Genomic DNA, 20,886 nt, shown 5'->3' with positions numbered 1-20,886 from the left:
GCACTTTTAAGCTGACAGAGTTAAGACTGTTGGCATATTTCAACTTCATTATACCGACTTTAATGTTTTTCAGTAATGGACTGCGGACTATCATCTAGGACTTTTAATCCTGGTCATAAATTGTTTGTCAACTGTGGATAAAAGCGGGCACGCTTTCTGGCATGAAAGCACCGGGATTTGCGCAGACCAGCGGGGCTATGGGATACCGAGTGACCCGTCGAAATGGCTCTGTATCCCGACATCCCCACAAACACGCTTCAAGGATACACTGTACCTTCATCCTTCTCCTGCTCATCTTCACACCGAGGGTGGACTCGTCCTGGTGGTGAGTCGGTCACCTATGTTTGTGAGGTGGTCAGTTTCTTCAGATGGTTAGATATTGTTTAGAATTCATCTTTTCAAATTATCACGTTTCAAGTTAAAACATTTTTTTTTAAAGTATTATTATTATTATTATTATTATTACATTACAAATATTCTGATGAATGTGCAATGAATGTGTGAAATAATACTGTAGCCTACTGAAAGTCAAGAAAGAGTGATTTTTCATTGTGTCCAGGATGAATCCTCTTACCAAAAGAGGAGGCTGTAGCTAGTATTAGTGAAGTGCTCTGCTTTCAACATCCACTCGCAGTCTGTAGTGTGGCTTATCTGAGGGCTGAGATTACCAATCAGGTGAGACGCCTCTCGGGGAGGCAGGCGATGGAGGGAGGTGGAATCAGTAAATCTTTCTAGATTACCTCGGAGGACGCGCCGCGTCCCTAACGAGCAGAACGGGACAGAACATCCCCGTGCTTTAGCGCTGCCGTCCCATAACGCACGACGTTGGGCTTCTGAAATCGCGAGCATGAGGGATCTCCCCGGAGGTCTGGTGTGACAGCGGAGTTTGAACATCAATGCGAACTAAGTGAGCTCGTGGCTGCGGAGTGTCTGGTGTTTATGAAGATGAATGGCGCGGGGGACTTTCCCTCTATCAATCTCTGGCATTGGAAGTGGCAGGTTGGGTTTAGCCAGGCAGCGATGCAGGACAAGTGTTCCTTGATGATTTCTCTGGTGGGGGAAACTGCCCTGGGGGTGGGGCGGGTTGAACCTACCCCCCCCGACACACACACGCGCGCACACATACACACACATAGACGCCCCTCCACCACAAGCGCACACGAACATGCACACACACACACACACACACACACACACACACACACACACACACACACACACACACATACACACACATAGACGCCCCTCCACCACAAGCGCACACACACACACACACACACACACACACACACACACACACACATACATACACACACACACACACACACACACACACACCTACACTCACACACACACATACACACACACATGCATGCACACACACTCACACACAGATGCCACTCCACCACAAGCACACACAGAAACACACGCACACACACACAGCCATGCGCGTGCGCACACACACATGCATGCACATGCACACACACACACACACACACACACGCACGCACATCTAAAACAGCTCTCATGTGCTGGTCCACCTCTGCTCAGTGTGTTGCAGAGCTTGGGAGCCAGTGAGTGTAATTGGTTACAATCCAGACACGATTGGACATTAACTTCTGTCGGTACTCCTATGGGCTGTCCCGCGGGCCCTGACAACACAGCTTGTAGTTACAAACAAAACAGGATTACTATTACATGACTTTCTCTGAACAAATTCAGGGGGATTTCCCTGGGTAACAACATAATATTTGATCCCAGTTGTATTGTCGAAGTTCACCATCATGAATAAGTGACTGGGAATGAGTGTAAGATACGGCTGCAGTGAAGCAAGCCAGAGAGAGAGAGAGAGAGAGAGAGACAGAGAGAGAGAAACAGAGAGAAACAGAGAGAGAGAGAGAGACAGAGAGAGAGAGATTGACATATAGCCCGCTCTCTCTTTCCACCAAGGGGAATAAATATTTCTCTAAGCATGATTTATATTGTTAGGAGAGCATTTTCATCGAGGCGATCGTTTAACATAGATACCGTAGCCCCCCGAGTTGTTGGTGTTCTGGACGCATTGTTCTCTCTTGCTGAATGAGGCTGAGACCTGGAGCCAGCGAGGGTCTTTGGCTCCGACCCGCCATAAACACACTGCTTCTCCTCAGCTCGGCCTTATAGTCCAAACAGGCACATTGATGGGGGGAATAGGACAGCGACATCCATAACAGGAGTGGAAACTGTTTTGTGTGGGTGTGTGCGTGCGCGCGTGTGTGTGTGCACATGTGTGTATGTGTGTTTGCGCCTGACTGTGCGTGCGTGCATGTGTGTGTGTGTGTGTGTGTGTGTGTGTGTGTCGTGCGACACAAATGTGACCGCGATTAGGGGGGTAAGGATGTCCGGTTGGAGAGCAGAGCATGCCGGCTTGGAGGGGGCTGTGTCATGTGACTGTACTGTAACGCCGACTGGCGTGTGTGTGTGTGTGCGTGCGTGTGTGTGTCAGCGGCCCCCTGTACAGTAGCTGCCTGGTCCCCTCCTCCGAGTCGAGCTCCTGGAGGTCCCCCCTGTCATAACACCGTCCTTGAATGGACCTCCTCAGGGCTCCGGCTCCACTCCGCCGCCAAGAGACACAAATCATGTTTACCCTTCGTCTCTCGGGGGGGGGGGGGGGGGGTGTTACGATAGTTTCCGTACCCACGATTCTATCAGACGCCGGAACGACCGTGGGGTTCGGTAACGTAGCGCCTGTATGTGTCTCACTTGGCTCCGCCCACACTGGCGTCAACAACGTCTCTGTGGGTCCCTGTGGTGTAACCCCGCCCCCCCCCATCCGCAGGTACATCGGGGCGCTGGGCGCGCGGGTGATCTGCGACAACATTCCCGGCCTGGTGAACAAGCAGCGTCAGCTTTGCCAGCGCCACCCTGACCTCATGCAGTCCATCGGCGAGGGCGCCAAGGAGTGGATCCGCGAGTGCCAGCACCAGTTCAGACACCAGCGCTGGAACTGCAGCACCCTGGAGAGAGACCACACCGTCTTCGGCAGGGTCATGCTGCGCAGTACGTTCTAGAATGGACCCTCTGGGGGGGGCGGGGGGGGTCCCTCCTTGTGTGTGTGTGTGTGTATGTGTGTGCTTGCATCATGCATGTGTGTGCATGGGTGTTTGTTAGGGTGCAGATATGTACTGTATACTGTAGGTAATTGGACATGTAGCTTTCTTATATCAGCTCTTGTCTCCATAATACTGTATGTCTCCTTTGTTTTCTAATCTTTAACAGAGAGAGAGAGAGAGAGAGAGAGAGAGAGAGACCTGGAGATATGTGGGGTAAATGTGTTTGGTTTCACCTTCCCAAGGAGAGGTCGGATTTGAGAAAGTGGATGTTCTCTAAAAACAAGTAGCAGATAGCGGGATCCGCATGGATGATGTATAAACAGCAATAGGAGATGTAAATATTTGCCTGGATGTCTCTGGCAGCCAGACAAAGCCGTCCTCCCTGTGTGTGTTCTGCTCCGTTGCGTGAGCAGGAATGGGAGGGTGGGCGGGTACGGCCGGCCCAAATAACCCCGAATCTCCTCTCCTCTCGAATGAAAACACTGCCCTGTGTGTCCCTGAGAAAGCTGCCATCTGTGCAAATTAAAAGGTGAAAGGCGACCGGACTCCGCTGTGATGCTTTTGTTTTTAGCCGCCGTATTATCTCTGTCTGAGTGGCCGCCGTACATGGCCATGATCGACGGCGTGCCGGGAACGCAGACGCACTGTTTTCATTCAGGTCAGGATACAGGGCGCTAGCCTAGAAGGATACAGGGCCCTAGCCTAGCAAGATACAGGGCCCTAGCCTAGCAGGATACAGGGTCCTAGCCTAGCAGGATACAGGGCCCTAGCCTAGCAAGATACAGGGCCCTAGCCTAGCAAGATAGAGGGCCCTAGCCTAGCAAGATACAGGGCCCTAGCCTAGCAGGATACAGCGCCCTAGCCTAGCAGGATACAGGGTCCTAGCCTAGCAGGATACAGGGTCCTAGCCTAGCAGGATACAGGGCCCTAGCCTAGCAAGATACAGGGCCCTAGCCTAGCAAGATAGAGGGCCCTAGCCTAGCAAGATACAGGGCCCTAGCCTAGCAGGATACAGCGCCCTAGCCTAGCAGGATACAGGGTCCTAGCCTAGCAGGATACAGGGCCCTAGCCTAGCAGGATACAGGGCCCTAGCCTAGCAGGATACAGGGCCCTAGCCTAGCAGGATACAGGGTCCTAGCCTAGCAGGATAGAGGGCACTAGCCTAGCAGGATAGAGGGCACTAGCCTAGCAGGATAGAGGGCGCTAGCCTAGCAGGATACAGGTTCCTAGCATGCAGGCATGAGCAGCACAGTTACGTGTTTGATACTGTAGATCTGCGCAAGTGGGAAAGTCTCCTAGTTAGTTGGATGTCTCTTTCTTTCTCTCTCTCTCTCTCTCTCAGGTCTTTGGGCACAGCATCTGTACCTAGACAGACCGTATATGTTGCTACCATGCAACTACTATGTAATAACAGTGTTATTACAGCTGTGTGAAGTTCTTGTGTAACGCCTTGTGAAATACCAGTGTCTGGTCTTGACTAGACTAGTTATAGTTCCACTAGGACACTCCTCTGATCTCACAGTAGAAGTGCTGATCAGAGATAGGGTCCCCGTCCTTACTGTGGAGGAGTTGGTTAAACTCACTCGTCCTCGGTGTAAATACTGTTCCAGTCCACCTGCGCCATTGAATCGCTAGTTTTTGGTGGCAGAGTTAGCTAAAGAGGTGATTATGGGAGTATGTTTATGGCATGTATGGGCCCCAAGACCTCAGGGGGACATGAGGGTGGAAGTTATTCTGACGAGCAGCCCAGTGACATCTGTAACGCATGACAATATTCCTGAGTTCAGAGTTCACAATAAGGATCCTAGATCGGGGTGCCCCAGTGGCTCCGTGGGTTGGGGTGCGTACCATGTAAAGGCTAGTCCTTACTGTAGCAGCGCAGGTTCAAATCCAGCCCACACCCTTTGCTGCATGTCTTCCCCTCTTTCGCTCTCCCACCTTTCCGGTCTGTCCTTCAACTGTCCTATCCCAATAAAGGAGAAATGTCCTAAAAAAGAATCTAAAAAAAACAAAACAAGACAAGGATCCTAGACCAGCGCTCCTAGTCTGTGAGACCTGCTAGATTTAGACCCTGAGATGTCTTTCATTGGGCGGTTACGAACACGCAGGAAAACTCATCGCTCCCCCGCTGTCCCCCCAGGTAGCCGGGAGGCAGCGTTCGTGTACGCCATCTCGTCGGCGGGCGTGGTCTACGCCATCACCCGGGCCTGCAGCCAGGGGGAGCTGAAGATCTGTGGCTGTGACGGGCAGAAGCGCGGGCGTGCCAGCGACGAGAGGGGCGACTTCGACTGGGGCGGCTGCAGCGACAACGTCAACTACGGCGTCCGCTTCGCCAAAGCCTTCGTGGACGCCAGGGAGAGGACGGTGAAGGACGCGCGGGCGCTGATGAACCTGCACAACAACCGCTGTGGGCGAATGGTGAGACAGAGGAAACAAGGTTTTATTAGTCCCTGTAATACATTAGGTCGATGGTGAGGTACAGTTGCACCGAGCACTGGACAGTGGGTCCCGTCGGTGTTTGTGGGTATACTGTAACTGTCGAACTTGAACACCCAATTTCCCCCCACGGGGATTATTAAAATATCTATCTGTCTAATTTTATATCAACTTCTCAGACATGAATGGTACACTGCAAAAAACACTAGTTAAAATCCAAGAAATAAATACTGAATTTGTGGAGAAATGACTTAATATTAGTGAAATCTTAAAATAAGCTGGTTCGAGTCTAGAAAAAACATAGAAACTAGTAAATAACTTTTAAAACAAGAGAATTCATCTCATATTTCCAAATCTCAGATTTTAAATCTTGGCAAGTGCAGAACAATTTGCAGTGAGGTGTCTGGTGGACTAGCCAGGCTGGTCTCCCATACAGTGCTTATGGTACCATGGTCAGCTGTATTGAGCTCACAGACGCACATTCGTTCCATGGTTATTGTTTCTGACTGAGTAGGCCTCAAGCCCTCAAAGACAGACATTTGCGTCGGTAGTTATTTACCGAGAAGAACTTGTGACTTTTGACCTCTGACCCCCGCCTGCAGGCAGTGAAGCGCTTCATGAAGCTGGAGTGCAAGTGTCACGGGGTCAGCGGCTCCTGCGCCCTGCGGACCTGCTGGCTGGCCATGTCCGACTTCCGCCGCACCGGCGAGTACCTCCACAAGAAGTACAACATGGCCGTGGAGGCCACCATGAACCAGGATGGCACCGGCTTCACCGTGGCCGACCGCGACCTCCAGGGGAGCAGCAAGAACGAGCTGGTGTACGTGGAGAACTCGCCCGACTACTGCCTCCTCGACCGGGCCGCAGGTGGGTCAGCTGACCGCGGTGGCCGCTCTGGTTGGGGGAGAGAGAGACCGCGGTATCATCTAATTGGCTGATCCCCACCACCTTGGCTGTATCCTCCAGTCATTTTATCATGTCTAAAGAAGCTGAAAAATACTTAAAGAGTGTCGACTGCTCGTCCTTAGCTTTGCTATCTTACAAAGTTTGTCAAAACTCACCGATTGGCCGACGACTTTCCGAAAAGTCCTCATTTCGGTTCGAAAAGGTGGTTGTTGTTTTGGAAGACATCGAGGTCGATAATACGATGTCGTTCACACCCCAGCCTCTCTGGGACTCATCCGCTGACGGCTGACATTCCTGCACAGCTTAGGGTTCAATTATGTGACCTCTACCTTCTTAGCTGTGGTAATCTCTGTCTCCCACCTCCTGTCCTAGCACTTCAATGAAGTGTGCAGCCGCTCACTAACTCACCAACACAGCAGCCCTCCATCAGGGCCTGGGCGTGATCCCGGGACCAGGCTCTCTGGGTTCTGTCTTAGTTCGCTGCTGTTTCTGCTTCTGAGCTCTTGGCGAAGGTGCAAAGGTGTCTTCAGAGAGGCTTATGACCCTCTCCTCCTCCGCTAATCTCCCCCCACAGAGGAATTCACACCCTCAGGACACCACGGCTTACTTTTCAAATCCTCCACTGATCACCAAAGGCTCCCCTCCCAAACGCTAAAGGGGAATGCCTTCTCTCGCCCTCTACCCCTAGCACGGTCTCTCCTCTGGTCTCTAGTATGGCCTCTGGTCTCTCCAGCTTGGTCTCTCATCTTTAACATGGTGTCTCCACAGATACATCCTCCCTCCCTTGTTTGGAGACATCACTGATCTGACATGACTGGGATGGTCACAGCGCTGTGTGGAGGCCCACATGCTTGCACCTATCCAGTCATGCTAGATCAGAGGAAGGGATGCATCTTTATGCATTTCAGTGTCCATGGTACCCGTACCCTGTACATACAGTATGACAACATCCTTGAATCCCTGAATCCTGGGAAGGAAGCAAGGAAGGAAGAAAGAAAGGAAGGAGGGAAGGAAGGAAGTTAGGAAGGAAGGAAGAAAGGTAGGAAGGAAGGAAGGAAGGAAGGAAGGAAGGAAGGAAGGAAGGAAGGAAGGAAGGAAGGAAGGAAGGAAGGAAGGAAGGAAGGAAGGAAGGAGGGAAGGAAGGAAGTTAGGAAGGAAGGAAGAAAGGTAGGAAGGAAGGAAGGAAGGAAGGAAGGAAGGAAGGAAGGAAGGAAGGAAGGAAGGAAGGAAGGAAGGAAGGAAGGAAGGAAGGAAGGAAGGAAGGAATGGAGGTAGGTAGGAAGGAAGGAAGGAGGGAAGGAAGGAAGGAAGGAAGGAAGGAAGGAAGGAAGGAAGGAAGGAAGGAAGGAAGGAAGGAAAGAAGTAGGGTGTATTTAAGGAGACAAATAATAGAATAGAAAGTTTATTTGCCATGTGTAACAAGTACGGATACAGGTACATTGGAATTCTTGTAAATGCTTGTCCTTACAGTATCTTATCGAATGAATGAATGAATGAATGTATTTTTATTTGCGTGTCGTGCCACCCAAAGTGGCCCATCCCATATGGGATTATACGACACAGTTAATAATACATAATACATAATTTATCACAACAACACAATATTCGTGGCCAAATTACATTTCACAGCCTTCCTCCTCACTTATCAGTGCCAATCAGTTCCTCATTCCAGTCCCAGGTATTCAGCTAGACATTTAAAGGTTCCCAACCTGGCAATTTACTATCCGTCATCTAGCAGTCTATCAGTATCATCCTCATCTACTTATCCCATCTGATCATGGATGACTATGTTTATGTCCCTGATCTACTGTAGGCAGTGCAATTAAATAACATTCAAGTATACAGTTGTTAATGATCGATTGTTTGAGTTTTGTCAGGCGTTGGTCACGTCAAGTCTACCGTGTGCATGCTCTCTCCGGTCTGGTCCAACACGGTTTCTAATCTTTAACACAGTCTTTCTCTCTGGTCTCCCCCCCGTTAGGCTCCCTGGGGACGGCTGGGAGGGTGTGTAACAAGTCCTCCCGAGGCACGGACGGCTGTGAGGTCATGTGCTGTGGGCGGGGCTACGACACCATGCGGGTGAAGCGCGTGACCAAGTGTGAGTGCAAGTTCAGGTGGTGCTGCGCTGTGGAGTGTGAGGACTGTGAGGAGACCGTAGACGTCCACACCTGCAAGCCCCACAAGAGGCCCGATTGGCTGGACTTGACCTGACCACCACGATGACGACGCCGGCGTTCTAATGATATGTATTCGTAGGTGACTGCACTGCATTGTGGGGATGTCGAGTCCATCCACCCCCCCCACCCCACCCCCCCAACCCCCACCACCTGGCCTCCCCCCGGACTCCATTTTGACCTCTATTACCTCTGGTAACACTGAGAACACCCAAACTCACCCTTAAGCAGAACTCTCCCCCCCGGCCACTCTCCTCTACTATTGACTGTCTGGAGTACAGACCGCAGAGAGTAGAACGTTATATTAATACCGGCTTCTATTTATGCTTCTGTTCATTTGTGTCAATCTGGGGAAGAACCCGTGTGCTGCTTCAATAGTGCTGAGGACACTTTTTCACTTTTTTTTTTTTTTTTTTTTTTTAACAAACAGTTACCGTATCTACCCGTTGCTGAGATGAAGTCTGTTGTATAAAGAAGGTAAGTTGGATGGGTGACATACAGCGCAACAGCCAAGACCGTTTTAAGCAGTTCTAGAATGTTGGTAGTTAACGTGTCGCTATTCTAGAATCGGATCTGTTCCAAAACTGGGTCTTGGCTGTTGTATGTGAAGCCAGTTTTAGGCTGAGGTAGGATTTGAAGGTGATGTACAGTTTGTGTTTGTTATTGGCCTTTTCAAAGACTGTGTAACGTTTCCTTTCCTTGTGGCTTGGCCCTGCGTCACATGTACCTAATAACAGTGGAAAGAGAGAGATATATCCATGAGATACTGGAAAAAAACAGAAGGGCTTACACAAATTCAACTGTACAGGCTGGGTACTATCAGTGAAAATTAGTCTTTGGTATCATAATGCAAATGTATTTATGTATTATGGACAGTATACTGTACAAGGAGAAGGTGCTCCAGATGGAGAGGAACTGGGTCTAAGGGCGAGATGATTCACTGTAGAATCCTGGCTACTGTAGATGAATAGCGAGAGGAAATTACATTTTAAACAAATGTTTATGAAATATGCTAAAAAAAAAAGACTTTGTGTCCAGAATGTGTAATTATTATTATTACCAACTTATAGTTATACATTTCCCAATGTAGACTCGTTGATGGACAATGTGTATTTCATCTCCTCTTGTGTACTATTTACCGTTGGTTTCCAAGTACTGAAGCTGCTATGTCTCATCGTATGTCATCATCATCGTGTCACAATAGAGCACTTTTCTCTTGCGTTGTGTCTTATGCAACACTAGTCTGACTGGGTTGTGTTATTGGGGGGGTGGTGAAGGACTTCATGTTTCCAGGCCAAGAAGTTGCACAAGCCAGAGTGTACTTGAGAACCGGAATTTGAAGTCCATGTCCATTTGTACTGGCGGAGCCAGAGTTAGTTCCAGGGAGAACAGTGGGCTTGTGAACTGAAGTTCAAATCTTCAAATCACGAGAGCATCTTCACATCACTTCAGGCATTTTGTCTCATTCACACACATTTCAAACAGAGAGAGAGAGATGAAGAGGATGTAGGAGTCGAACCGTGGTGAGAGACATCATAGAGAGAGAGAGAGAGAGACAGAGGTGTTCAGTAGTGTCGGTGGGGGGGTTATTGTCACCCTGGAGGATCCAGATATATCCTGGTTCTATATTAAACCTGGATGAGCCTCTGTCGCCCTCATTCTATGTCTTCCGCTCCCCTACATGTGTAGCTACTGGGGAGACGGAAGGCCGGAAAGGTCAGACAGTATTCATAGCTTCTTCATACTCGTTCAGATGGATGGGGCTTCAGGTGTGGGGCTGCGTTCGTGGGGCCTCGTGACTGCAGGACGCCCGGGGGGGCGTGTGGGCGTGGCACGGCTCCAGCCCTGGGGAGGCGCTTCACACAAACCCAAATGTGTTATTCCTCTTAATCAGAAGAGATCACTGTGGAATGATAAGCCGCCCTGTAAAAATCATTTATTGGGATCTAAATCTCAAAATCTATTCAGGGGGCCGAGTGAGTGTAACAGTGAACAGTGAACAGGAAAAAAGTTTTCTCTGATTTGTCTGCCAAAATAAACGGGCTGGCATCTGGCATTCACCCCCCCCTCCCCCCTCCACCGTGATGTCAAATTGGTATCTCAACGTGACGACATATTTGTTCTATACTGGTCTCAGGAGGACGGACTGCATGGAGGTAAATATTTCATATCCAATGACCTAATCAGTGAGAATACACTTAAGTCTATCACGGTGTGAGACCCTCCAAAAACCATCCATCAGTGTGGGGAAATTTGTTGACGTGTATATACTTTTAGACATTGTTTAATCAGTCCCTCGACTGCGTGAAGCAAAAGTGTTGAAAATCCTTGAGCGTGGTCGGCCAGTTGAACTGCTTGTGTTGGCCCTGATCAAGTCTTATCTCGCAGTAATCAAGAGTTTTATATCCATTTCCTGGTCCTGACTGGGTTGGTCAGACGTCGGGGCCAAAATGAGATCAGCAGCTCTTGCTGGGAAAGGAATAACTCGGGTCCCATCGCTCCTCATCTGACGTGAGATCAGCCCAGCGGGTGAACCTGAGGAACTTACAGTACGGAGAGCAGGAAGTAGTCATACAGTAGACCTCACACACGGGGCTTCTGAGAGCATAGAGAGCCAGAGTGTTTTTCACCTCAGTGGAATGGCTCCACTTTGTCTGCCAGTAAAACAGATGCGCAGCAGCGATCCACACGGTCCTAGTGGAGGGATACACTCCCACCCCGTCTCTCTGGGAAAACCAGGACCCCCCACAAGTAGGCCTACACACATGACCCACATTCACACCCTCGCATGCCACCAGATAATTAGACCGGTGGGCCGTGTTGTGTTGGATCTGGACCAAGGTCTGCTTGTAAAAATGTAGGTTACATTTGACAAGTTATGAAAAATACCACATAGTAGTAATAATCTCATAATCACCACCGCACATTCCAGCACGGCTTCGCTCGCTGTCCGTGGCTCGCCTTCCGTGGCATACCTCAGGCTTAGGTGGGAACGCATCAGCCCCGGGACGAGGCCAGGGACACCAGGACCCGGACCCCCATCACCAGACCCGAGGACCAGGCCCGAGCCCAGAACCAGAACCGGTGTGGGGGGGTCAGGCTCGGGGTTCAGTGCCGGGGGGGGGGGGGGGGGGAGGTTGCTGTGGGTCATTAGGTCCTGGATCTGGCACAGGGGGGTGGGTCCCAGCGGGCAGATTTATAGAGGGGTTCAGTGTAACGTATACGTGACCTTCTAGGACGTGCATGGCAGCGCTCCCAGGCGAGGGTCTGGGTCTGTCAGCACGCTGGCCAGCACGGGGTGAGCTTACCACGCCGGCGGCAGGGGATTAACACATAAAAACCCTTATCTGGTGAGTCAGCAGTCAAGAATGCATCTCCCTCTCTCCCACAGCAGGTTTTTTGTGTGCTGTGCGTGTGACGCCCGAGCCGGTGGTCTGGTCCGGGTGAACAGAGCGGGTACTTCGGCAGGGTGGTGCTCTGGGGAGGATGATGGGCCGTAGGGTACAGCCTCATACCCACGAGAGAATGTCAACCCCCACCCACAGATTACTGTAGATCCTAGAGCCTTAGATAAGAGCCATGTACAATTTCTGTCTGCCCACCACAGTTGATCTTCCTACAGTAGTATACAGTCTGTAAGAGCTGGACACCTCCAAGAAAAGCACTCAGAACATCTGGGCATGCTGATAGAGTCCTGGCACCTTCAATGCCTTTGGTGAGATTTTGGATGGGTGTTTGGGGTCCCCCTGCCATTCTTTCTTGTTGTATGCATCTAGGCACAGTGACAGACCTGTCATCATGTCACCTGTCCAGGTAAACGTAATCAAAACCCAACTTGAGGATGTTTTTATTTGTTCACAAAGTACACAACAAAAAGACACAAATCATTCAAATACATTCAAGAACCAATTTATTGTGAGCGTTCAAACTCTGCACATGGTAGGAAGGTCAAATACAACAACTCCCGTCTTCAGCATGCCACTGGATCTTGTTGCTCTGAAATATGAACTATCACACCCAGGTGGTGAAGTAAGGGGTACGAGCGATCTCTCCTGCCCTCTAGCGCTGGCGTGCGACGGTGTCGGCTAATCCTGACCGGTCTAAATCTCACGCTATGAACGGACACACGTGACGTATAGAAGTGGGTCCGCTGCTTAAAAATTCAAGATGGAGAACCTCCCAACAGCAGCGCGCCTGAGGATGGATGCTCTAACGCAGCTGTAACAGGTGGGCGAGGTGGAGATCAAACCACCGACCTCCCTCACGGGAACCCGAACATCTACCGCTCGGCCAAAGAGGAATCCTCTAGATCCAGAGGGTGATATTCTGGGTTTTGTGTCCCAGGACACAACCTCGCTGCACACCGCCCACCAGAGAAGAAGAGTCGGAGGATTTGGCACACCTGTTGGATGATAGTAAGAAACCCAGCTATGAACACTGCCCATGTTAGACCATGACGTTAGTCTTTTTTCGGCTCTACTCTCAGGTGGTGTAGTCCACTTCATGAATTCATCAGCCGATTCTTAACCCAGACCTTACTCATAAGGACAGCTAAATCTTGACGGGTTATGTCCGACTGTTTCACTTTTTTTTTTAACATGAACTGTATGTTTTTAAACAGATTACTCTATTTATTTAGTTTAAATCTACGGGATCATGCAGAATCTGTGAGGCATCAAAGGCACTTTTATCAAGTGTCTCACGTTGAGAGAAGTGCTGCCACCACACCCGGCGCCGCCCTGTCTCTGCTGAGGCGCGTTTGATTTAACTCAAGGGGTTTGCGGCCCCCGGGGGGCTGCTCTTTTGGGTTTCACTGTACCGGGTTACCGAAATCAAGCGCACCCTACGTGTGTGTGTCTGACTGACAACCGGTGAACGGTACCCGGCCCGGGTCTGCTGAGGGGCGGTGACGTGCCGTGTGATTGGCCGGGAGGGGTGCATGCCTGGCCTGCCCCTGTCGTGACCAGCGATAATCCCATTTACATTTTTACGCTATGGCCGAAGGGGCAGGTTGCCGCGGTGATATAGTGCCGAGGCGTTGTGCCGTGGTAACAACTGTCGGGGCGCGGGTGTTGTATACACTGCACACAGACCCGGCTAGTAAATCACTGCTCTGTTTTTAGCAGGTCTCACAAACTTTACATCTGCTCTGCTGGATGGCTATGGGTGGATGGGGACACAGGCACACGCACACACGCACGCACGCACACCTCTATATGAAAGTTATTGATCTCCTCGAATCGTGCTCCTCCTTTAGAGAAATAGGACCATAGCCCCAGCTATGTGAATAGACCAGTTTCTCAGCCACAGCTGTTTCTCTCTCTGTCTCCCCATCTCTCTCTCTCCACCTCTCTCTCCCTCTCTCCCCATCTCTCTCTCCCCATCTCTCTCTCTCCACCTCTCTCTCCCCATCTCTCTCTCTTCAGTCACAGTAGCTAACAGATATTATGAACAGCTATCACAGCAGAGACAGTAGTTGTGTGAAAGATACACAGCCTAGTCGGCCAAATAGCGGTATCCATGACGCTCACATACTCACTGTGTCAGCATCTGACCTGGATATACCTTTTTGCCCCAAAATCAGGGCCAGGGATTCAAATAGGCTCATTCAGTGTAGCTTTTGGTTATTAATGACTACTTGAAGTCCTTGTGAATGGTATTTGGTAAATGTTTACTCGGAAAAAGGAATTGGCCGCTATGGTAGTGGCGAGCATTGTGGTGTTGATACAACATGAGCCAACGTAATCATTAACAAAGCAACAAGTGGACGTTCATGCTAAAGACAGGAGAAGCAAACCTCTTTTCTCTGTAAAACTGGTGTGTGTATATGTGTGTGTGTGTATATGTGTGTGTGTGTGTGTGTGTGTGTGTGTGTGTGTGTGTGTGTGTGTGTGAAGGATGGGGTCAGATTCGAGTCAGCTGGTGCCAAAAACTGGACGGCATGAAGCTTTCCATCTTGTCTGCGAAGAATCCCAGAGGTGCGAAGAGGGTGCTGAAGAACTGAGAGAGAGAGAGAGAGAGGGGGGGGGGGGGAGAGGGAGAGAGAGAGAGAGAGGGAGAGAGAGAGAGAGAGAGAGAGAGAGGGAGAGAGAGAGAGGGAGAGAGAGAGAGGGGGAGGGAAGGAAAGAGAGAGAGAGAGAGAGAGAGAGAGAGGGGGAGAGAGAGAGAGAGAGAGAGGGAGAGAGAGAGAACGGGAGAAAGAAAGAGAAACATTAGCTTTCTTTCACTAATGTATCCAAAATCACTCCAAACGCGCACACACACACACACACACACACACACACACACACACACACACACACACACACACACACACACACACACACAGACACACAGACACACAGACACACACACACACACACCTGTAGAATCCGGGTTCAAACGAACAGAGAGGAAAGAGCAGGACAGAGAATCCCAACCTCGCTGGCCGCTCCATCTCAAACTGGCTAAAACCCTCTCATCTGTGCGCCTTAATCAAATCAAATCAATCAAATCAAGCTTTATTTGTATAGCGCATTTCATACCCAGAGGCAACACAATGCGCTTTACAGAGAACAAGGGAGGTGGGCATACGTCCCACCCCTACATATTCCAGAGGGAAGCAAAAAAACAGTATCACCCGGGGGCCAGAAAAGCGAGCTGTAAAAATTCTTCCCTTAATGCACACAATATTAGGAGGCAACCTTTTATTCGTCAATATTTTCCGAGGTCAGTATGCTAGTCTTGCTCAGGTCTGTACACAGGCTACAGTATATAGCTTAATGAGCAGATATTGAAATACCCAAACCGACCGACAAACCTCCGCTACACGTTGGGCCAAACAAACACAACGGTGTGTGGTGTAGTAGTAGTAGTACTGGACCTGGACTGAACAAGGGGCCTCCTCTCATCTCCTCTCATCTCCTCTCCTCCTCTCCTTTCCTCTCCTCACCTCATCATACAATACTCACTAACGGAGCAGATACGGAGAAGGTGATCTACTCTGGACAGCAGTCTAATTTCACCCAAATCCGTCGGCCATTAGGGAAATGCTCATTGAAGGCGGTGCCAGTGTTGCCATCAGCAGCCTGGTTCAGTCCCAGGTCATGAACGCAGGGACCTTGACCGTTCGGTTTAGTATGCTGTGAAGATAACGTGATATTATGTCTGACGACCAAGTGCAACCAGATGGTCCACGTCATCATCCAGACTGGGACAGCTTCTCTGTTCATGAAGGTCAAGAATACTTCACCCAAACAAAAAATACCTCACTTTATTGGAGATAGGATCGTAGCCTGAACAGTGTTGATTCGGATTCCCAGGACGTTTTGGTTCCTGGAGGAGGGCTGGCGATACCCTGTCACACTCGGGGGTGAGGAGGAGCTCCTCTGCTGTCCTCCTCCGTCAACTCTGCCTCTCAGACTTCAAGGGGTTCAAGGGGATGTTTCAGCTCAGCCCAAAGAAAGACATTCTCCCTTAGAGGGCAGTCTGTGTGGGCCTGGCCCTTCTTCCCCACGCCCTCCCTCTCTCTCCCTCCCTCCCTCTGTCCCTCCCTCTCCCTTCCCCCCTCTCCCTCTCTCCCTCCCTCCCTCCCTCCCTCCCTCCCTTCCTCCCTCCCTCCCTCCCTCCCTCTCTTCCTCTCTCTCTTCCTCCCTCTCCCTCCCTTCCTCCCTCTCTCGCCCTCCCTCCCTCCCTCTCCCTCCCTCTCCCTTCCTCCCTCTCCCTCCCTTCCTCCCTCTCTCGCCCTCCCTCCCTCCCTCCCTCTCTCCCTCTCTTCCTCCCTCCCTCTCTCTCTTCCTCCCTCTCCCTCCCTCCCTCTCTCACCCTCCCTCCCTCCCTCCCTCTCTCACCCTCCCTCCCTCTCTCACCCTCCCTCCCTCTCTCTCTCCCTCCCTCTCCCTTCCTCCCTCCCTCTCTCCCTCCCTCCCTCTCTCTCTTCCTCCCTCCCTCTCTCCCTTCCTCTCTCTCTCCCTCTCTCTCCCTCTCTCTCCCTCCCTCCCTCTCCCTCCCTCCCTCCCTCCCTCTCTCCCCCTCCCCCCCCCCCCCCCCCTCCCTCCCTCCCCCTCCCTCCCTCCCCCTCCCTCCCTCCCTCTCTGAGGCCTACATGTGTGTATTGGCTCTATCAGGACAATACAAATCCCAGCCTCGGTGCAGCCCTTTAAAACACTGCCCTGAAGGGAGACGTCTGGTTTTGTTGTGTTAACTTAGCTAATCTAGTCCGACGACGTGCGTGTCGACCGACCACGTGCGCTCCATAGCGTGCGCCTCGTCACGGACCCCAGGGAGGCTGGCGGTCGCCTTGGCGGCAACTAATGTTCCACATAAAAAGATAAACAATACAGGTTCCCATAACGAGGCGGGGGAACGGGGGCCAGACGGGCGGCCAGCTGGCGACTCTCGGGGGGCGTGTCCCTGTCCTGCGGGGGCCTGGCGGTGGTGTAAAGTGAGACCTCATAAACAGCGTGACGGTAAACACCGGATTAGCGAGCGCCGGGACGAGCCAAACGGGCTCGGGACAGAAACGCCGCCGCACACGACCGTTTATAAATAAACAAAGGATCTGGATTGTTGTTACGCGTTTGAGCGCCGTCCAAATGAAATCGGTTTATTTGTCACGCCGCGACGCGATCGACCGCTAATTTGTCCTCTGCGTTTCCCCTGTCCCTCCAGGGGCAGCCAAAGGGCAGTGGGCAGCCTCGTCAGTGGCGCCCGGGGACCGAGTCCAAGTCCCGGTCAGGGACAAGACTGGACAATGACCCGTTTTTGTTTTTGCTGCGTGTTTTTATATTGGGGTTCTATCATGTGGAGGAAGCCCTTGAGAACACCTGCAAACTCCTCACATAGAGACAGCCCACCTGAGTACCTGATCGCCCCACCAGTGTCCAACATTGTGACCGTCCCGAGAGGGAATTGAACCCAGGACCTTGTTGCTGTGAGTGACACCACTCTATCCTCATACTCTGTTACCGCTGCTGACTGCGTGGAAATGATCACATTGGGGAGAGGAGATGGGGAGAGGAGAGTGGAAGAGAGGGAGAGGAGAGAGAAGGAGAGATAAGGCTGTGTGTCCACCAACAAGCTGAATGTAGCTGAACAGCGGCAAGCTTACAGTTGCGTAGAGCGCACTAGAGCTGGAGTTTAGAGCTGGCTAGGCTACCAATGTTTTACAGCTACGTTAGCAACGAGTGTCGTGTTTTTGCAGACTGCAGATTAACTAGCCAAGTTAAGATAGCTAGCAAATGTTAGCTAGTGCTAACGTTCGCTGTCTCTGCGGTTTTGCCAAAAACTGACCATTAAAACGAACCTTTTTTCAACTGCAAAAAAATCCTAGAGCTCATGGCGCTGTAACGCTAAAAAGCGCTTGGAACACAGCTCTCGTCTCTATAGCGCCCTAGAGCTCATTACCCATTGTAAACAACGAGAAAACTGCGCCAGCTCTAAAACACAGCTCCCCGGTGGACACGCACCCTAAGAGAAGACGAGAGGTGGAGAGGTGAGACGAGAGAAAGAGAGAGAGGGAGGAGAGAGGAGGAGGAGAGAGGAGGCGAGGCGGGAGGAAGATACGGTAGAGGAGCGAGAGAGGAGGAGAGAAATGGAGAGAAGTCAGAGGAGGAGGAGGAGGAGAAGAGAGAGGTGGGAGGACTTACTGCTTTGGCAAAGACGCCCATGAGCTCGGGGAACTGGTGTGTGAGCATGGCCAGCATGGCGGTGAAGGAGCAGAGGCCCGCTGTGAAGAGGATGAAGAAGGGAAGCTCTTTCTTTGGGTACACAGACACCTCGTGGAAGGCTGGAGAGGGAGAGAGAGAGAGAGAGGGAGAGAGAGGGGGAGAGAGGGAGAGAGAGAGGGGGAGAGAGAGAGGGAGAGAGAGAGATAGAGGGGGAGAGAAAGGGGGGAAGAGAGATTGAGAGAAGAGAGAGAGAGGGAGGGGAGGGAGAGAGTGGGAGAGAAGGGGGGAAGAGAGATTGAGAGGGAGAGAGGGGGGGGAGAGAGAGAGCGGGAGAGAGAGAGAGGGGGAGAGAGAGAGTGGGAGAGAGAGAGAGAGAGAGAGAGAGGGGGAGAGAGAGGGGGGAGAAAGAGAGAGGGGAGAGATTGAGGTTATTGGAGATATCAGGTCAGTGATATCAGGTCAGTGACAGATACAAGTCCATGCTCAGGGAACATGGTGGCTTTGCTCTCCGTCTTCCCATCCTACTCACATGGCAGCAGCTCCCGGTCTGCTGTCTCTGTGCATCCAGGGTAGGGGTAGAACAGGTGGCCCTTCTCCAGGGGATAGGGAATGATCCGGAAGGCTGGAGGAGTAGGACCAGGAGAGAGAGAGAGGGAAGGAAGGTGGGAGGGAGGGAGGGAGGAAGAGAGGGGAGAGAGAGGGAGGGAGGGAGAGACAGAGTAGGACCAGGCAGATAGAGACAGAGAGAAAGGAAGAGAGAGAGAGAGAGAGAGAGAGAGAGAGAATAAACATCAGAAGACACTAACAAACACAATGCTCATGCTCATAGACAAGCATTCTATAGAATGGTGAGGTAGTACAGTGCAGAGTAGTACAGCAGAGTATAGTAGAGTATTCTGTACTCACTGCCCTCCCAGGTGCAGTGCAGCAGGTTCAAGGCCCCCTCTGCTCTCTTCCAGTGCTGCAGATGGAAGAAGGCGTAGGCCACGGCCTCGCTGTCGCCCCTCTTCAGGATGTGCTCCGGGGGCAGGATCAGGCTCTTCATCTCTAATAGGTACTAACACACACACAGGAAGTCACAGTTACAGGAGGACCTTATAGCCAGACGCACACATACAGGAAGTCACGGTTACAGGAGGACCCTATAGCCAGACGCACACATACAGGAAGTCACGGTTACAGCAGGACCCTATAGCCAGACCAAGCCCCCAGGAATCGAAATCTAAAGTGAAGGCCTATTGAACCGCGCCATCTTGGCTAGATTTGTAGTCACTTGGCTATTTCCGGTTACTTTTGACTTGCGCAGTTGAGCTTCTCTGGCCGACGCGCGTCCACGAAAAAGTTCACATTTCTCTGAAATGTAGACGCGCGTTCCCGGCTCTCCCCGCTTTGATTTAGCAATGAAAACCGGCTTGCATATTAACCTGTTTTTGTCAAATATATCAATTGGAGAAATTATTTTTTGATCCTGGCATCTTAGTTTTAACAAGTTAAATATAATTGAACATGTTTTGTTTGCTAGTAGATGGTATTCATTCCGTTCGCGATAACGTTATTGCAGCCAGGCTAAATTCCTCCAGGGAGCCAGTGACCGGCGAGTTGAAGAGCTTCACTCCCCGCCAGCAGGAGCTCTGGCCGCGGCTACCGCATCTCGGAAAACCCGCTGAGTTCGTGGCTGCTATTTCACACTCGCCCTTGATCAATCCCAATACCGATCCATGGTAATAATGAATCAATCGTTCAGATCAGATCGGCAGTGCTGCATGCATGTTACAACATCATTGTTAGCTTTATTAACATAACCATAGCCTACATTTATCTCTCTAACGTTAGGCTATCCATCTTACACCAGTCGGCCATTCGATAGCTGGAAGCGGTCAACGCCAACGTTGACTGAAAACACCCAAACTCAGTGTATCGTTTCATCTTCATGCTACACATCAACTCCTTTACATTGTATGTGAATAAATTCCTGTTATTCTAAAAATATCCCATTTCTGTCCATTCCTGGAAAAGGCTAATAATTGCTGTCAAATGATCACTCCAGTTTATCACCGTATCCCACTACCATTTCAACTATGCACAGGAGGTTGTCTTGTGGTCATTTTCATTAAAAAATGTGAACTTTTTCGTGGACGCGCGTCGGCCAGAGAAGCTCAACTGCGCAAGTCAAAAGTAACCGGAAGGCCAGAAAAGCACAACTGCGCAAGTCAAAAGTAACCGGAAATAGTCAAATGACTACAAATTTTGCCAAGATGGCGCGGTTCAATAGGGCTTCATTGTTGATAGCGGCCAGTGAATGGAGTGGCTGTATCCAGTTTATATAATACATCCATGAGCCAGACGCACACATACAGGAAGTCACGGTTACAGGAGGACCCTATAGCCAGACGCACATACATACAGGAAGTCACGAGCTGAATCCCAATCTGAGTGCCAAACCACCCTTGCGGCCCCTCGCACTTGCGGCCTGAGGCCTGAGCACTTAATCCCTCCGACGCAGAGGCTGTTCTGACGCTCCCCTCAGCTCTCCGCTCGGCTCTGCAAATTGACCGATTGACGTCTGTTTTAATTTAATAATAATTAAAAAAATATGTTGGGTGGGATATGTTTGCAGCATGTGGATTTCAA

At 50.8% G+C, this 20,886-nt stretch overlaps 2 protein-coding genes across 2 annotated transcripts in view; one reads left to right on the top strand and one right to left on the bottom strand.

Moving 5' to 3' along the window:
* Positions 1-263: 263 nt before the first annotated feature.
* Positions 264-8,645, top strand: LOC311310884 (protein Wnt-2b-like; the record flags this gene model as incomplete). Its single annotated transcript, XM_084440468.1, has 5 exons — positions 264-325; positions 2,819-3,039; positions 5,233-5,510; positions 6,131-6,395; positions 8,416-8,645. The coding sequence occupies exons 2-5, from the start codon at positions 2,913-2,915 to the stop codon at positions 8,643-8,645; spliced, it is 900 nt and encodes a 299-aa protein (XP_084296594.1). The 5' UTR covers positions 264-325; positions 2,819-2,912.
* Positions 8,646-14,399: 5,754 nt separating this feature from the next.
* The window catches only part of st7l (suppression of tumorigenicity 7 like), a 19,797-nt gene continuing 13,310 nt past the window's right edge, over positions 14,400-20,886 (bottom strand). Inside the window, exons 12-15 of the mRNA XM_084440879.1 lie at positions 19,162-19,312; positions 18,785-18,877; positions 18,235-18,374; positions 14,400-14,608 (exon numbers count right to left, since the gene is read on the bottom strand). Of these exons, the coding sequence (XP_084297005.1) occupies positions 14,513-14,608; positions 18,235-18,374; positions 18,785-18,877; positions 19,162-19,312 (480 nt within the window). The 3' untranslated portion in view covers positions 14,400-14,512. The remainder of the gene's footprint in view (positions 14,609-18,234; positions 18,375-18,784; positions 18,878-19,161; positions 19,313-20,886) is intronic.

The sequence above is a fragment of the Borostomias antarcticus genome (assembly GCF_949987555.1).
Source record: "Borostomias antarcticus genome assembly, chromosome: 7".
NCBI classification, from domain to species: Eukaryota; Metazoa; Chordata; class Actinopteri; order Stomiiformes; family Stomiidae; genus Borostomias; species Borostomias antarcticus.
This window is presented reverse-complemented; position numbering and strand designations above follow the sequence as displayed.